The sequence below is a fragment of the Colletotrichum fructicola genome (genome assembly GCF_000319635.2).
Source record: "Colletotrichum fructicola Nara gc5 chromosome Unknown KSG_Nara_v1_contig03, whole genome shotgun sequence".
In the NCBI taxonomy this organism is placed as follows: Eukaryota; Fungi; Ascomycota; class Sordariomycetes; order Glomerellales; family Glomerellaceae; genus Colletotrichum; species Colletotrichum fructicola.
The window spans coordinates 5,038,143-5,054,948 of record NW_027094053.1 but is presented as its reverse complement, the minus strand read 5'-3'; the positions used below and the strand labels follow the sequence as shown (position 1 = coordinate 5,054,948).

Sequence of the window (16,806 nt, the reverse complement as noted above, 5' to 3'; positions counted from 1 at the left end):
TAGTAGTTCAACCAACCCGAGCCGTTCATTGCCTTCCCAGGCTGTCCGGTTCTTACCTCGAGCGGCTGCCGTTGGCCGTCCCCGAGGGCTTCTTCTCCTGGGGCTCGTCGTCGCTGTCCCCTCCGACGCTGTACCGATCCTTGTCCATCTCGTGGGTCGGGGTCGTCACATGCAGATCGTCCAACTCGCTCTCGTCAAAGTCGCCTACCTCCACGTCCCGGCCGCTACGCCTGTCACGGAAACCATCCAGGCCCCGCGTGCCGCCTCTCTGGCTCGTTGCCGGTGGGCCACCCATGAGACCCTGGTAGCCCCTGCGCTTGCGACGCTCGCGCCAGATGTACCAGCCCCAGACGCTGGCGGCAATGACGACAATGACCAGGACAATCTCGCCTGAGCGGTAGTATGCCTTCCACTTGGCCTCGTCCAGCTTCTTCTGCGTCTCTTCATCGGTGTTGGTGCTATTGCCGATGCCGCCGACCGATGTGGCGGGGCCAGTCTCACCGTCCAGTCGGGAGTCGGTGGGCGTTCCGCCAACGGAGCTGATGTCGACCTTCATGAAGCGGTCAAGCATGTCGCGGGAGCGGCGGGCGTAGTCGAAAGGAACCATGTGGGAGGAGTTGTAGAAGAGGATGTAGGTGAGGTTGCGCGCCTCCTGCCAGAATCCCGCAGGCTCGCCTTCCACAGTCCAATCGCGGCGCGGCGCCCAGTTTCCGGGTGAAATCTCGAATCCCTTTCCGCCGTTCCATTCCATGTCGCCAATCATCTGCTCAGTTCCCATATGGTTGCAAATGAGGTCCTCGGCACCGGAGAAGAGGATGACGGGAACCTCCTTCAAGAGGTCGGGCAAGAAATCTCTCGAAGGCTTCGAGTTCTTGGCTCTAAAGGCAGCGCCAACCGCGCCGTTGCATTCCTTCCAGCCGGTGTTCTTCTGAGGGTTGATGTGAAGAGCGCTGACGACGTCGGCTCTTCTGAGGTAGGGAGTAACGTTGACCAAGTCGGGAGGCCAGTTCATACCGCACGAAGGGTACGTGTCCTTGAGGCGGATGTCGTACATGTTGATGCAGTCGCGCTGGCCCTTGGCGTTCACCTTGGCCGTCTCGGCGAGCAAATCCTGCAAGACAGTTTCGCACTCGGAAAAGTCCACAGTGTTCTCGACGGCAAGCGATGTCCGGCAGATGCGCCATTGCTGCTCAAGCTTCAGAGCAACGGGCGAGCCCTTCTCAATGAGCTTCCTCTCGTAGGCGTACTTGAGGTAGGCATCGTACTGCTCCTTGGGAGAGATCCAAGCGTTTCCGAGCAGAAGACCCTGCAAGTTCCAGATGGTCTTTGTTCCGGGCTTTTTGTTCCTCTCGAGCATCGCCTTCGCGATGTAAGGAATGTGCTGGCCAGCGTAGGATTCACCTGCGATGTAGATCTGTTCTCCGTCAGCTCCGGTCTCTTGGCATGGTCTGGTATGTTCGGACTTACGTCGTCATGCTCGTACTCGGGGAACATGGCGAACCACTTCTCGAGGAACTTGACAAATTGCTCGGCCATCTCGTCGAGCTCGTGCAGGTATGCGTTGGTGTCGACATAACTGAAACCGGTTCCAACGGGGTTGTCGACGAAGAGCAGGTTCGCGAACTCGTTCCAGGAGCCGTTATTGTAGGTTAGGGTGTCCTTATCCTTGACTCTGTAGGGGCCAATCTCCATCAAGGCACCGTCTTCGGAACTGCAGCCAGGGCCGCCGTTCAGCCAGATGACGGTGCGCTGCCTGTTCGCGATATGCTGATTCTGGAAGTGCCAGAAGAAGAGGTTTCCGTTGTGTTCGGGGGTGACTTCAACGTGGCTGTGATGAAACGCGCGTCAGCAGGAATAGCTTCACCAAGCGGCGAGACGGAAGCGTCGGGGGAAATCATGTGCTTACCCTGCGTGCATCTTGATGAATGGCTCTTTCGGGGCGCCTGGCAGATCGTGAACGAAGTAGTCGGCCTGGCTCTGGGCGAGCACCGGTGCGGTCCATGATGCCAGCGCAAGCACCAGCGCGGACATCATCGGTAGGATAGCCATGGTTGGGGAAGTGTGTCCTCCCCAAGGCTACCTTTTGATGGGGGTATTAGACAGAAAAAGGTTACGAGCGTGACCCGATCTGTGATTGCATGGAGACTCTCTCTTCGCCGATGACCACAAGCAAAAAAAGAAAAAGAAGGATGATTGAAGTGAAGTCTAGGTGGAGGGAGGGAGGATTCGGATTGTGGAAGGGAGATGGGGAAAAGAAGATGCGATGCGCGAACTTGATTGAATTCCGTCCGGCGCAGCAGCAGCAGCAGCAGTGAGCGGTAGCGGCAGCAGGAGCACGCGGTGGACGGGACATGCAGAAACAGATCTGTAAAGGTGTACTCTAGACTCGTGCAGTCCCGTTGACCACTCATCGGTCGTTGCGCAGCTGTCCGCCGGGCATCCCTGTCGGGTCCAGGTCCTTGGCCAATATTGGCTGGCGCAGCGTGGCACAGACTGCCAGACTTGAAGGAGAATTTGGGGGGTTCGCCTCCGTTCACTTGCTGCCCGCCCTGGAGTCGACCGGCGGCGGCGGATAGTAGCCCAGCCGAGAGGTGCCGCAAGGGCGGGGGGCCACTGTGGCACTCTCTAAACAAGGGGCTTACAGGCTGGCTGCTTCACCTCAGGCCCAGGGACAGTCGCCTTCAGCAACGGGTGTGCTGGAAGTGACGTGGGGCAGGCCCCAGCTTTTTTTTTTTTGGTGCGCTGCAGTGGTTCCAGACGGGGACGGGAGCGATGAGGGTGGACGGGAGATGCCATCCAGGACAGGCTCCAGCATTCGCTTGTTAGCGAACCAGAGGGAGCCCGAGGTTAACTTTACTGCTGCGGCTGTGCGGTGTCGGGCTGCTGGATGCACCTTGCGTAAAACAGAGGTGCACTCTGGAGTTTCCATCGTTGTGGTTGTTCTTGTCCTGTACGGTTGCTTATGTACGAACAGTAGGCACTATCTCAGACTCGAGAACACGCAACCAATACTGTAAATGATAGAGCTTGATAGTAAGACGCAAGCAACTATTTCCAGCCCAGCCCCTAGATACCCCGTGCAATGCTTGGACTGTCGATCGAACCCCCTCATGCCGTTGAGCTTCATAACTGTCAGGTCAGACCGGGAGCTGGCCGGAATGAAATGCTAAGGAGCGTCGGGTTACATGTAGACAGCAGAACGCGCGGAATTCCCATACGGATCGCCGAAACCTGGTTCAGGGTCCGGCTTATGTAAGGCACTCATCCACCTACGTACCTACCTTCCCTCCTCAAAATGGGTACGTACCTATGAGATAAGCAAATCTCCAGCTTTTAGACGTGCAACCTGAGACATCAAACGCTGCTGCGTATCTCCCATCCCTTGTACCTGCCCTTCACAGGTTATGAATGATGGAACTCTTGGAGAAGAAAGCCAAGACGGACATCTTCCTAATGATACGGGGCCGAAATCACGGTTGATGTTGATCATGTTGCTGCGTCTTTCTTGCCTCTGACCATCAGGTATCAAGACAGCCGTTGCCAAGCGGGATACGGCATCTTTTCTTGGGTCTTGCAAAGTACCCGTTCCGTGTCTTAGGGCAGCCCAGCAGACCAGCAAGCGCCTACCTAGTGTAGATCTGCTCAATGACTCCAAACAAGCGTTTGACCAACTTTTCAGCCCATCAAACACACAACACACGCCAGCCCAACGCCCACTGGGTCCCCTTTGACACTATTACGCGGCCTCACGGTACTGCATAGTGTTATTCCCACAACCACACGCTTCACCTCACACTCCTTGCAAAACAGCCACAGTCTGGAACACACACACACCTCTCCTCCTAGTCACCCCTCGTCTCCCACAAACATCCACCCCCGTCCCGTCTCTTGCTGCCTTGCACAACGCAAACATGGGAAAGACGTACATCGTGGAGCACCTCGACCCCGAGCTGGGGCCGTGGTCCGAACTCGAGTACATCGCCATCGCCAAAGAGACCCATGCCGCCGCCGGCACCTTCCTGCTGTCCTCCCTGCCCGCCGCCTTCAAGGCCCCGGAGAAGTTGAGCGAGGTCCCGGCTTTCAAGGCCGAGAACCGGGGTGTCGAGGAGCTGTACGCCCACGACAAGTCCCGCGTGTGCCTGCTCGACCCCGCCGCCGCCAGTGACTTGAGCCCCGAGGATGGTGAAAAATTTGACGCCTTTTTGTTTGGCGGCATCCTGGGTATGAATTCTCCTCACGTCCGACGCTTTATCTAATTTCTGACGTTTCTAATTCTTACACAGGCGATGACCCCCCAAGAGGTAATTCTGATTAAATCCGTTTGTGACATTAGCATCCATTCTGACCCTTGCAGACCGGACCTCCGAATTGAGGAAGAAGGGATTTGAAGGCAGACGGCTCGGACCCACTCAAATGACCACCGACACCGCCGTCCGTGTCACCAGAATCGTTGTCGAGGAGAAGAGTGCGCTCCGCCTACATGCAATACCGTCAATTTCAACCATTCACTGACAACATGCAGCACCACTGGACAAGATTCCCTACGTTACCTACCCCGAGCTCAAGTTCAGCGAGCATGAGAGCACCGAGATGCCCTTCAAGTACGTGACGGACAAGAACGGCGAGCCCATCATGCCCGAGGTAAGAACTCCATTACGGCTCCCAGAAAATGATGATGCTAACCTCCATCCAGGGCATGGTTGATCTCATCCGCAAGGACGCCGACAAGGCCATTGATGACCTCTTCTAATTGATACCAACCCCAAAAGCAATTGACTACGATTTACGAGGAGAAGCTCCGTTTTTAACATCTTTTTCGTGTGAATGCAGCCCAGATCATCAACTTCGATACCGGTTCGTGTTGTCCAAGAACATGCGCGAGAGAATGTGACACCGCCGCAACGCTACGTACAACTAAGTAGGGTCATTTTAACCATAACTCACCCGCTTGTATCGGCATAGGTGCCGAATTCAAGCCGCCATGAACCCCGCATCAGAGATCGGCCGGCTTTTGACTTTCAGATAGGCGGTTGTCGATGTTTTTACACGTTCAACTTCATCATTCATCCCGTCCTCTCGGAAGTTGGCAATACCCGGTTAGAATTGATCCAGTCTGTTCTTCATTGCACTCCGGGAACGCTCCCGCGGGAACAATCCCGATCAAGTTCGCCGCAGCCACCACTGTTCATACCATGTCTCCAACGAAGGAACCATCCCATTCCCTCTTATCATCATCGACTTGCCTTTCCGGGAACCCATACCCCATCGATCTCCAACTCACATCCCTGCAACCCCAGAAAGCTCCCTCATCATCAAAGTGCCAAGCACTCGCTCTCTCTCAACCTCCATCTCATCTCGTGCACTCCCAACCTCTCATCGCTCCATGTTTGACCTCACACTCAAACCCTCCGCACAATGTCCAATCCTCAATTCACGTTCCGCCAAACAACCTTCACCTACCCGTCTCTCCTCCTGACCCGCCGCAACACAGTCTCCCGCACGACCCTCCACACCCAGCTCGCCCAGCTCCGCGCAAACGGCCAATACGACGCCTTCAAGCTCAAATGGCACCCCATCTACGACGATAACTCCCGCTGGCCCGCGCCCCTCCACCTCTTCTGGGACAGCGACGTCGCCAAATGGATTGAGGGCGCCTGCTACTTCCTCGCCGATGAGTACGACGCCCGCATCGACGCCGCCGTCCGCGAGCTCGTCGCCATGATCCGCGCCGCCCAGCACGACGATGGCTACCTCAACATCCACTTCTCCGTCGTCGCCCCGGGCCAGCGCTGGACCAACATCCGCGACATGCATGAAATGTCGGTCTTCCCGAGAGTCGCCTGAAGCTAACACACGCCCTGACTTATAAAACAAAATCAGGTACAACGCTGGACACCTCATCGAAGCAGCCCTCGCGCACCAGCAGTACTACCGCAACGACCTCCTCATGGAGCCTCTCGCAAAGTACATCGCCCACATCCGCGCCCGCTTCGGGCCCGGCGCCGGCCAGACGCGCGCGTACCCGGGCCACCCCGAGATCGAGCTCGCCCTGCTGCGCTTCCATTCTGCCACCGGCAGCCGCGACGCCTACGACCTCGCGCGCTTCTTCCTTGAGGAGCGCGGCAACCCGCGCGGCCAGGACGGGCAGCACTTTTACGACTGGGAGGCCGCGGTGCGCCGCGACGACGAGCCGCGCTGGAAGCGCCCCAACTCGTGGCCCATGGACCGCTCCTTCTGGTACTGCCAGGCCCACGCGCCCATCCTGCAGCAGGACACCGTCGAGGGCCACGCCGTGCGCGCCATGTACCTCCTCACCGCTGCCGCAGACCTGCTGAACCTCTCCCAAGGGGCCTCCTCCGGGACGCCGCAGGAGCTGGCCGAGGCCGACGCCTGGCTCGCCGCGCTGCGCCGCCTGTGGGCGAACATGGTCGACCGCAAGATGTACCTCACCGGCGGGATCGGGGCGGTCGCGCAGTGGGAGGGGTTCGGGATCGACTACTTCCTACCGCAGGGCGCGGACGAGGGCGGCGGGTACGCCGAGACATGCGCGAGCGTCGGGGTGATGATGCTCGCGGAGCGGCTGCTGCACGCGGACCCGGTGCTGGACGGCCGCTACGGCGACGTGATGGAGCTGTGCCTGTACAACAACGTCATGACGGCCATGAGCGCGGACGGGAAAGCCTTCACGTACGAGAATGCGCTAGCCAGCTGCGACGCCGCGCGCAGTGAGCGCGAGGACTGGTTCGTGTGCGCGTGCTGCCCGCCGAACGTGACGCGGCTGTTTGGGAGCCTGGGCGGGTACCTGTGGGATTACGGGGAGGGGTTCGTGAATGTTCACCTGTACACGAGCGCGGCGGTCGAGTTCGAGGTGGAGGGCGGCAGGCGAAAGCTGAGGTTCGAGCAGAGGTCGAACTGGCCGTGGGAGGGCAAGGTGGGGTTCCGGCTCGACGGCGCCGAGGGGGTGGACATGACGGTGCGGTTGAGGATTCCGGCGTGGGCCAAGGGGGATTTCATGCTTCTTCCCGCGCCCAAGGTTGGCCAGTCCAAGGTGGAGAGGGGGTATCTTCACCTGGGCCCGGCGTACATGGCCGAGAACCCGGCCTTTGCGATTGTGATTTACGGGTTCGAGCCGCGGTACATTGCGCCGCATCCGTACACGAACCAGCGGACGTTGTCCCTCGCGCGGGGGCCGATTGTGTACTGCGTCGAGGACGCGGATAATGAGTGGGAGGAGAACCACTTCAAGGACGTTGGCATCAAGCGAGGCTGTGTAATTGAGGAGATTTGGAGAGTTGACAAGATTAGGGGGGAAGAGTACTTTGCGCTGAAGACGATCGGTTGGGTACGTACGCCTGAAGTGGTGATGAGTGGAGAGGAGGGGGAGAAGAGGGATCTTGTGTTTGTGCCGTTCTATTTCAGGTCGAATAGGGGTGGCAAGGGGCAGATGAGGGTTGGTTTGAGAGATGATGGGAGATGAATATGATATCCATGGTACACGCTGGAGACCGAAGTGAAAGATGAATTCGGTATGGTAGCTTTCTAGGGACTCTTACGTATATATTCATGTCTGATGAGATGCCACGTAGAGACCTGTCAAACAATTGTGGTAGTGAGCCAACCAACCACCTCTCCCCAGTGTGAGACTCTGGCCATCACAATGCTGCAAGTCCATTTGCTCACTTAAGTTGGAGACCACTTCCACCTTGAAAGCCGTTCTTGCGTTTCATACCGTCGCCATATGTGGATAACATATTTGTTCTGATGACCCGGTGCATGCTCACTGGCCTGTTATGAATAGGATCCGTATATCTGAGCCCCTACCTCGCAACCCCAAACTCCAGTAAGTCGGAAAGATTCTCAAAAGGCAACCCATCTACCGCTTCAAGGCCATCTGCACCCTCGTCTTACACTCATAACACAAACTCGCCTGGTTAACCCTCGCAATCGCCGCCTCGTTCGCAACCAGCGCCGCCAGCCGCGCCTGGAACGCAATCGACATCATCACCACAAACTCCCCCGGCAACTGCGCCGCGAGCCTCTTCCACGTCGCCGGCGCGCAATTAGCCACAAACAAATCCCTCATGCGCTCCACCAGCCCCTCGACCGCATCATCCTCACCCCCACCGCCGCCGCCCCGCCGCGGCAGCGCCTCGAGCGCGACGTACCCGTTGGCGAGGTTAACCACCCACCACTCCGCGCAGCGCGGGTCCGCAAGCTTCGCAGCCGCGACGTCGAGCGTCTCGCGGATCGCCGTCTCGACCTTGCCGCGCAGCAGGTCGTCGAACAGCCGGTCCGTCAGCGCCCACATGTCGACGAGCTCGGGCAGGTCGTGCGGCGTGTGCATGTCGCACGGCTTGATGCTGAAGGGCGAGACCTCGTAGACGGTGCCCTCGGCGTCGGCGGCGCGGCGCTTGACGCGCGCGGCCGTCAGGCGCGTGAAGTAGCACAGCTTGACGTAGGTGCCGAGGGTGAGGGGCGGCACGTCGTCGAGGTCGATGGTGTTGGAGACGGACTCGGCGAAGGGCCCGTCGAGGCAGCGCTGGAAGTACTTTGAGGACTCGACGAGGAGGGACTTGTGGATGGCGAAGGACTGCGTTGCGGTCTTGAGCCAGATGATGGTCTGGGGTTGTCTGTGCGATTGGTCAGTTGTGGTGATGTGATGAGGGGTCTCAGGCTTCGGAGGTGGTTCTGGTCTTCAGGAGTACTTGCTCATAGAGATGTACTCAAAATGAGAGAGTGTCCGGAGATTCTAGGAAAGCAGGATTATGTCCACATAAACCGCAAGCCCTTGCCTCATGGTGATATTTGAATGATAAAAACGGACAACGTAGTAGCACAGGAGATTCCGCCGCAATCGAGCGAGTCTTGATAAAATGCAATGTTAGCTTACTTTAAAAGACTTCCCATGCCATCAAGCTCATCGGGCCTGGGAGCTGATCGATCGAGGATGCCAGTCATAGTGTACGGATGGAAGATGTTAGTCTATCAGAGCGAAGGGATCAAGAATACACAAGAGAACCACTTAGGGCAAACTGCAGTACGAAGGACCGTTAGAGACGAATTGGGTTCTTGCTAGGTGACCATGATGCCTCGCGTCACAACCCCGCGCAACAGAGTGAGGCGGAAGTCTGTCAGCCTTCGTCTGAAGTCGTCGTCGACCTTAGTCATGCGAGATCACCATTCGAAAACTCGTAGAGGCTAAGCGGCATATGATCTCGGCTCTGCTAGCTCAGTGTGATATGCAATTATCTGTTCAGATGATCAGCCCCAGAGGTCTAATGTACTTTCGGTCCGGAACCAAGCTCGTTGTAAGCCCGGCAGCATATGTGACGTTGAGTCGTTCGCTCTGTCCTCCATTTCGCAACTGACTGAATTACATCTCAGGAATGCCCAGCTTTGCCATTGGTGCAATGCCTGACCATTCTGATCATTGTCTAGGATGAATTGGCAGCCAATTGAAAAGAAAAAGCGACTAGCAGTCCAGATAGACCAGCAGAATGTTGCGTGTCACTATATTGCAATTCGTCAATTTGGAGGAAGTGAGGTTGCGTGAAACTCAATTAACGACAAGACATGGGACGATGCAAAACCCCCAAAAAACAGTCGCAGCCGCCGGCAATCAACCGCCACTTCGAAGCCATTAAAACAGCCGCATTGGGCAAAAGAATCGGTTCTCCCCTTCCAGAATCGAACTAGAGACCTTTCGATGACAATGTAACCATTACAGTCGAACGTGATGAACCAACTACACCAAGGGGAGTAACGGGGCTGAGCCCCGCTTGGTGAATTGGAAGCGGTAGCGCAAATGCACACTAAGAGCCCTTCAACCCACGGCCCACTCGACCGTCAAACTATCGGAGGCCACCCACAACGCCTGTCTTTCGGGGCCTCTTCGTATTATATTGTGTTCTTCTTCTTAGTTAAAAGAGTAGCGAAAGCTTTAATACCTCATCACGATAGTGCTTTATCATTTTGAACTGATGTTCATGCAGAGTGCCCCTTGAGCGTGGCCACACCTAGACATACAGGTTGTTCTTTGCACCGTCATTCCAGCGCCTCCTCCATCATCATCGCCCGTCCTTGCCATCAAAAATTATTCTCCCCTGTGGGTTGATTGGGCAATATCAGGTTCAGCTATAGGCGGGCTTCGTTGGGTCCAGAAATTGGTGCAGAACCCGGTTAGCTACTTGCACTCTGTCGATACGTAGATCGATCATGTATGGTATGGGATGGCTCTGCCTCCAATACTCGTCGCACACCTTGTCACTGCATGGGCTTCCATAATGTTTCCTTAAGAAGTAGTTCTCCTTTGATATTGTACTACAAGTGCCTAATCCCCGACAAGACATTCTCTTCTAAGCTGTACTTTTTTGATCTCCCTCGCGCTTCGTCCAATCCTCCACTGTAGGGCGCACCTCGCCTACGCGCCCTACCCAAACCAGCAGACGAAGCTGGTGGCATGATAAACAGAATGATAAAAATGCAGTTTCCCAACGCCGAGCCCCAAAAGAGCAATGCTATGCCTTACCTTCTTCGCTAATGAGCCCGCAGTCTCTTCATCTAGTATAACCCGAACAACAGAAAGTCCAAAGGGGAATAAATCGAAAGAAAAAACGCTCGGCTCATTCCATCGTCTCCTTCATGCGATGCGATCTTGACCAACGCTTATTTGGCGTTGGCTGACTTGTGGGACTCCAAGGCAGCAGCGAGCCCCTTTGCCATGTCTTCGGTCTTAACCTGGACCATCCAGGTCTCGAGGCCAGTGCCATTTTCGTTAGAAGTGGTCAGCTTGACGTACTTCTTCTCCGCCTTGTACGTCTCGCTGGGCAGGACCGTTCTGTTGAGCACAACGTGGCCACGAGGCTCGGCTCGGAGAAGCATTCGCACGGCGCCGGTGGTCTTGTGCTTGAGAAGACGGAATGGGCCGATGCCCTTCGTGGACCAAGGGCTCTTGTTCTTCGGCTGGTCATCCCCGTCATCCTCCTCAGACCCAGCAGGGACAAACTTCATGACCTTGGCGCGCACCTCATGCGCGACCGTCTCATCCTCCTCGCCGGGACCACCCTCGGTGAGCTTGATCTGCTCGTGAGGCTTGCCGTCCGCATCGTCACCCTCACCATTGGCAGCCGCCTTCTCAGCCTCCGCCGCAGGCTCGGGCGTACCGGTCGCGGGCGTCGTAGCGAGGCTAGAGGCACCTCCGAAGTTGAAGGGTGAGTTGGTCCCGGTAGTTGAAGCACCAGCAGGAGGCTGCAGGCCTCCGAACATGCCGGAAGGCTGCGCAGGCTTGGCACCAAAGAGGTTGCTAGTGGGGGCAGAGTTGGACGCTCCGAAGAGAGGCTTCTGGCCGGCAGGGGCGGAAGTTCCAGCACCGTTGGATGCGCCAAATGTGAATGAGGCGGATGCAGATGGAGCCGGAGCGGGGTTGCTTGCGCCGTTGTTCGCACCGAAGGTGAAAGATGAAGACGCGCTTGGAGCAGCAGGGGCTGGAGGCTGCGACGAAGCACCTCCAAATTGGAAAGGAGAGCTGCTCGCCGGAGCAGCAGAAGATGAACCACCGCCACCGAATTGGAAGGGAGTGGATCCGCTGGAGGGCGCAGAAGATCCACCTCCGAAGTTGAAGGATGTAGGCGCAGAGTTGGAGTCACCGTTGGAAGCAAAGGGGTTGTTGAACGATTGACCACCGCCACCGGCGCTGAACGTGAAAGACGAACCGCCTCCAGACCCGAAGCTTGGAGCAGCGTTTCCGTTGGTCTGGGGCTCGGAAGAACCACCGAACAAGTTGGAGGAAGGGGCGCTCTGGGAGGCGCCAAAGGTGAAAGAGGAGGTGGAGGGAGCTGGCGCGTTGAATTGCTTCTTCGCCGGAGGGCCATCCTGCTTCATGGGGCTACCACCAAACATGGGTTGATCCGCCTCTGGCTTTTGCGAACCGAAGAGAGGGTTAGGCTCGGCAGGCTTGCTGCCACCGAAGCTGAAGATCGGAGCTGCTGAGGCGGCTGGGGCCGGTTCAGGTGCCTTGGGAGCAGCAGGCTCCTCAGGCTTTGCGCCAAAGAGGCTGGAAGTGCTTGAGGCAGGCGCCTGACCACCGAAGAGAGTGCTGGATTGGAACGGACTGGCGGTTCCAGAGGTACTCGCTCCGAACAGGGGCTTGGCCGGTTCAGCAGCGGGAGTAGATTCCTGGGGCTTGCCGCCGCCGAACAGTGTGGCCGACTGCATGACAGGCTTCTCCTGAGAGCCGAACAAGTTGGAAGCCGGAGCCGCAGGCTTGGCCTCCTCTGCTTTGGGGGCGGAAGCGCCGAACGAGAAGGTCGGGGCAGTGGGCTTTGGAGCTTCATCCTTCTTGGGCTCTTCCGTAGTCTTCGGCTGGAAACCGGCAGAAAACCCGGCAAAGGGAGACTTGGCAGGAGGCTTTGAGCTGTTCTCTTTGTCAGACTCCGCATCGTCGGGGGCAGAACGCTTGCTCGACTTGGGCTGCTCCTCGACCGGCTTGTCCTGCTTCGGCGCGCCGAATAAGTTGGAGGCGGGCGCAGCGGGCTTGGCACCGAAGATGGAGCTCGATGTTCCGTTAGTAGAAGCCCCAAAGAGGCTGCTGCCGGCGGTAGGAGCGGGGCCAGCACCGAACTTGATCGGGCTGTCGGGCTTCCAGGTGGCATCGATGGGGGCCGGCGCGGGCTCCTTGGCTGCGGGCTCAGCAGAGTCCGCGCGGACAGGCTGACCGTCATTTCCCTTGGTAACGCGGTCGAAGAGGCTCTTCGGCGTGGTCTCTCTGGCGTCGGAAGAGGTGCTAGAGGGCCCCGTAGCAGCGCCGCTGGAGAAGAGTGGCTTCTCCGCAGCAAAGAGGCTAGAAGTGGGCTGGGCCAACGGCGTCTCGGCGCCACCACTAGCGGCCACGCTGGGCTCGTAGCTCTGCTGGCCGGCTTCTTGAGTCTCCGCCTCTTCCTCCTCGGAATCGGTCTCACTCTCACCGTCGGCCTCCACACCGCTGTTCTTCGCGGAACTGTTGTCCGAGAGGTAGCCAAAGATGTTTCCGCCTTGAGGCGGCTTGAGACTCTCAAAGACCGACTTTGTGGGTCCACCGTTGGCGCCCTGGGAGGCAGCGGCGAAAGGGTTATGCTTAGGCTCGGGAGCCTTGGGGGTTGCCTTCGGTGTTGAGGCAGGCCCCTGGTTGTTGGCGATACGCTCGAACATGCTCTTGGTGTTGGAGGAGGGAGTCGAAGTTGACTTTTGCAACTTGGAGGGCTGGTTCTCGTCTGCCTCGTCAGTTACGGTAGCCTTCCTCTTGTTCTTGGGTGCAGGCGTGGCAACGGGCTCTTCCTCCTCTCGGTCAAAGGCACGTCGCTTGTTGTTCTTGTTGGGAGATGCCGTGGACAGTGCCGTGTCCTTAGGGGTAAGTTGCTCCTCGGCCTTGCGCTTGGAGCGAGTAGTCTGCCTGGACGGGCTGGCATCGGCGGCGGCGTCCTCCTCAGGCTCAGGCAAATTGTGAGCGGCTCTCCACTTCTTCAGAACCTCATCGGAGGGCTTGACGTTCTTGAACTCGTACAGGCCATATCGGAGCATGATCAGGCTCCGGCTCTTCTCAAACTCCTTTGCGAAGTTCATGATGTTGAGCTTCCAGTCCTTCTTGGCAAAAATCTCGTTGGCCGCATATTTGAGACGACGAAGATCCAGAACGCAAAAGAGTTGGCGTCGCTGCAAGTCGTCATATTCGGCAGGAACCAGATGACTGAGGTACTGATCCGCGTACACGGTGCCCTTTGCCTCGAGCTCGGGAGGGATATCTCGCGCAAGAGCCTCGCCGGTGAGCTCGGGAGGAGGAGAGGGAATGCGCATGTGGAACAGCTCGGCGGAGTTCGACTTGGAAGCGAGGCCTCGAGGGGTGGCCTGGGCAATGTTCTCGCGATAAACCTTCTGTGAAGCCGGAGTGGCGCCGGGCGCGAAAACCTTCTTCATGGCGCTCGCAGGCAGGCTGGGAGCGAAAGGGGCAGCGGCCGGGCTCGCGGTAATGGAGGACGAACGGAAGAGGTTTGAAGCAGTAGAGATGGTGCTTGTATTGAGGTTGCTGGAGGGCAAGGGATCGCGGTTCAAGACCTTCTGGGAAGGCGCAGTCTGAGGAGTGCCGAGTCGCTTGTTCGGGTTCAGAGGCGAAGCTTGGTAGCTACGGTTTGCGAACTTGAGCGACGGGCGGGCCCGCGGGGTGCTATTTCTGTGGTCCATAATGATGAACAGTGACGGGGGATTCGGTGGGAGGATTATAATTAGTTGTTGGTGATGAGGAAGACGCCGACCGGGTTGGCGTCGTTGAGAGAGTCGCGTCTCGGTTCACGCAGGATGCGCCAACAAAGCGACGAGAGCGAAATGGAAAGCTGGCGCGACGACGAGAAGCGACGTCGAATGGAGGGTATGAGGTTGGGAAAAGAAGCCGAAATGCAATGAGAGATTCGACGGCAACGGGAGACAATGACGCAGCGATCAGAAAGCTGACCCTGGATGGCGCATCGAAGACGGCCTTGATGTCTGGCTGAAGAGACGACGGAAGATTTTGGTGGTGTTTTTTGGTGTGGCACGTCCGAATGACGGGTGACGGGACGGGGCCAGCAGCAGCAGTGAAAAAAGCAGGCCACAGGGGGTGCAAGCACAACCGGGAAGGGACTTGGTTCCACTTTTCTGCCGTCACCAACCTCAGTGTTAAGGCAACCGCTTTTCAATTGGCTGCGATGGGTGAGACAGGCACCGGACGCGACTGGTTGATTTTGGGCGCTTCGATTTTTTTTCGTACGGCGACTCTGCGAATGCCCAAAGCTTTCCCCAGCCAAATGGAAGGTCCCCGTCCGTTGCTGAGGACAGGGCTCCGGGTTGCCTAGGGCCAGTACGTACCGACTAGGGTCATATTCTACCAGCCAGTCAGAGTCCAGTCGCGTCTCATCTGCCCACCCATTGTCCAGTGTGCAGCGTTCCGATTCATTAGGTAAGGAAAAGTACGTACACTTTTCGCCAGCAACAGCTCCGGAGGGTCAGTTGGTCTGCGCTTCCTCCTGGCCGTGTCGTGTGCTTAGTCAACACCTCCTTTGATGAGTCCAGAGCTGCAGTGCAACACACTCGCAAGTCAGCTGCACTCCTGCTCTGTTGCATGTGCCTCGACAAAGTCGGAGCCGTACTGGTGAATGCGACTGCACCACTGAAACCAGGGGAAACGCGCCGCGGCCGCTTTCGCGAGTCCTGCCTCTCCGACTCGATTCCCCTGAGCTCCCCGCCAGGCCTCCATGGATTTACGCTTCCGCATTTGGCGTCCAGGTCAAAAGGCCTTCTTTCATCATGTCATTTGGTAGTGGATGTCTGTCCGGTTTTAAGGAGTCGGCAGCCGGCGTATCCAAGTCGGCGTCGTCGATTCTCCGGACGATATGGTGCCTGAGTCGGACCGGTAATAATCGGGAATTCTTTCAACCCATCCCCTTCCCCGTCCCCAAAGCCGGTACCAACGGAAGCACGTGTCAGTCAACGTGCACTCGCCGTGCTCGACGGATACCGGCTGGACATTGGGACCGCATTGCTGGAGTTGGATTCTCCACGGTTTCGGTAGTCAGCTTTTCAATCGCGCAATCAACTTCGAAGTCAACGTATTTAAGGTTTCTGAGAGCTTGTCTGGATTGAAAGATTTCTCATAATCTCATTTCCTACAAGCGCCTACTATGGCGCATATCCGGATCTAGCTCCAGTCTCCTAGTCCAACATGTAGGTTATGGTACAGGGTATTACCGACAACACAAGACATCCCCATTGTGATTCTTTACAACTTGGCCTTGGACTGGGCCTTCTTTAGGATGGGCTCCATCCTCGTGGCCTTCATGACGTCGCCCTTAATCTTGAGCTTGCCAGACATGAACAGCTTCTGGGCATTCGCCTTGCCCTGGACCAGGTTGCCAAAGTCGGAGTCGGACAGAGACAGAGTGACTAGACCGAACGTGTTAGTGGCGACCTGGATACAATAGACGGGCTGAAGACATACCGGTAGGCTTCTCGCCAACGCCCTTGCCAACGGCACCCTTGTCCTTAAGGTCGATGTGCCAGCTGTCGGTCTCGCCGGCAGAGTTCTTAAGAGTGAAAGCAAAGATGGCCTTGCCCTGGCTGACAGCCTCCTTGCGGTCGGCCTCGCTCGAGTTCAGCGCATCGTTGATGGCGTCGAAGGCGGCGGAGGAGGGGAACTTGTCTGTGAAGAAGAGCACAATTAGCAACGGCAACGGGGAGGCTTGTTTGTTCGAGGTCGCATACCGTTGGCGAGACCCATTTTGGATGATTGTGGATAGTAGATACTTGAGAGTTTGTTTGAGTTGATTGGAAATAGCAGTACAAGATATGTTGACAGATCGCGAAAGATTACCGAAACGCGGGGGATGGCCGGATAGTTTAAATACTGAAAGATGGTAACGGTAAGCCGTGCGTCGGAGGTTGGGGGGAGCGCTGCGGACGGAGGAGGATTAGCTGCCAGAGATGACGCTCAGTGTCGCATGTGAACCTCGGCGATTTAGCACGGCGTCATGTGCGCGCGCGCCGCCGCCCCCAGAAAGGTCCCCACAATTTAGCAAAGCATCCAGCAGCAGCACCCCAGCAGCCATGGACAATGACGATCAATGGGGCCGACAAGTGCAGCGTTCATTCCAGGTTCACTCCACCTGGATCCGGCTTGGGCCGCCACGCGCTGCGCCGTACAGACGGACCGTACAGAATGCCTTACTTGCTGGTGTGGCATTCGACAGCGGGCTCAGGGACTTGTTGGCGGCCATGCCGAGCACAGGCAGGACAGTGAGCATGCGC

At 57.3% G+C, this 16,806-nt stretch overlaps 6 protein-coding genes across 6 annotated transcripts; 2 read left to right on the top strand and 4 right to left on the bottom strand.

Moving 5' to 3' along the window:
- Nucleotides 1–52: 52 nt before the first annotated feature.
- On the bottom strand, nucleotides 53–2,049 carry KEX1-1 (Pheromone-processing carboxypeptidase KEX1; the record flags this gene model as incomplete). Its single annotated transcript, XM_032022862.1, has 3 exons — nucleotides 53–1,414; nucleotides 1,468–1,828; nucleotides 1,907–2,049. 3 exons carry the CDS (start codon nucleotides 2,047–2,049, stop codon nucleotides 53–55), a joined length of 1,866 nt encoding a protein of 621 aa, XP_031880188.1.
- A 1,862-nt stretch (nucleotides 2,050–3,911) lies between these two features.
- On the top strand, nucleotides 3,912–4,750 carry SFM1 (Protein arginine N-methyltransferase SFM1; the record flags this gene model as incomplete). Its single annotated transcript, XM_032022861.1, has 5 exons — nucleotides 3,912–4,221; nucleotides 4,284–4,301; nucleotides 4,355–4,465; nucleotides 4,523–4,641; nucleotides 4,694–4,750. The coding sequence occupies 5 exons, from the start codon at nucleotides 3,912–3,914 to the stop codon at nucleotides 4,748–4,750; spliced, it is 615 nt and encodes a 204-aa protein (XP_031880187.1).
- Nucleotides 4,751–5,415: 665 nt separating this feature from the next.
- hypBA1-2 (Non-reducing end beta-L-arabinofuranosidase) lies at nucleotides 5,416–7,477 on the top strand (the record flags this gene model as incomplete). Its single annotated transcript, XM_032022860.1, has 2 exons — nucleotides 5,416–5,819; nucleotides 5,881–7,477. 2 exons carry the CDS (start codon nucleotides 5,416–5,418, stop codon nucleotides 7,475–7,477), a joined length of 2,001 nt encoding a protein of 666 aa, XP_031880190.1.
- A 396-nt stretch (nucleotides 7,478–7,873) lies between these two features.
- On the bottom strand, nucleotides 7,874–8,958 carry KLHL30 (Kelch-like protein 30; the record flags this gene model as incomplete). Its single annotated transcript, XM_032022859.1, has 2 exons — nucleotides 7,874–8,630; nucleotides 8,891–8,958. 2 exons carry the CDS (start codon nucleotides 8,956–8,958, stop codon nucleotides 7,874–7,876), a joined length of 825 nt encoding a protein of 274 aa, XP_031880189.1.
- Nucleotides 8,959–10,665: 1,707 nt separating this feature from the next.
- Nucleotides 10,666–14,211, bottom strand: NUP152 (Nucleoporin NUP152; the record flags this gene model as incomplete). The annotated part of the gene is made up of 1 exon (XM_032022858.1): nucleotides 10,666–14,211. One exon carries the CDS (start codon nucleotides 14,209–14,211, stop codon nucleotides 10,666–10,668), a length of 3,546 nt encoding a protein of 1,181 aa, XP_031880192.1.
- Nucleotides 14,212–15,781: 1,570 nt separating this feature from the next.
- SCP2-1 (Fatty acid-binding protein) lies at nucleotides 15,782–16,279 on the bottom strand (the record flags this gene model as incomplete). Its single annotated transcript, XM_032022857.1, has 3 exons — nucleotides 15,782–15,945; nucleotides 16,001–16,201; nucleotides 16,264–16,279. The coding sequence occupies 3 exons, from the start codon at nucleotides 16,277–16,279 to the stop codon at nucleotides 15,782–15,784; spliced, it is 381 nt and encodes a 126-aa protein (XP_031880191.1).
- Between the last annotated feature and the right edge of the window lie 527 nt (nucleotides 16,280–16,806).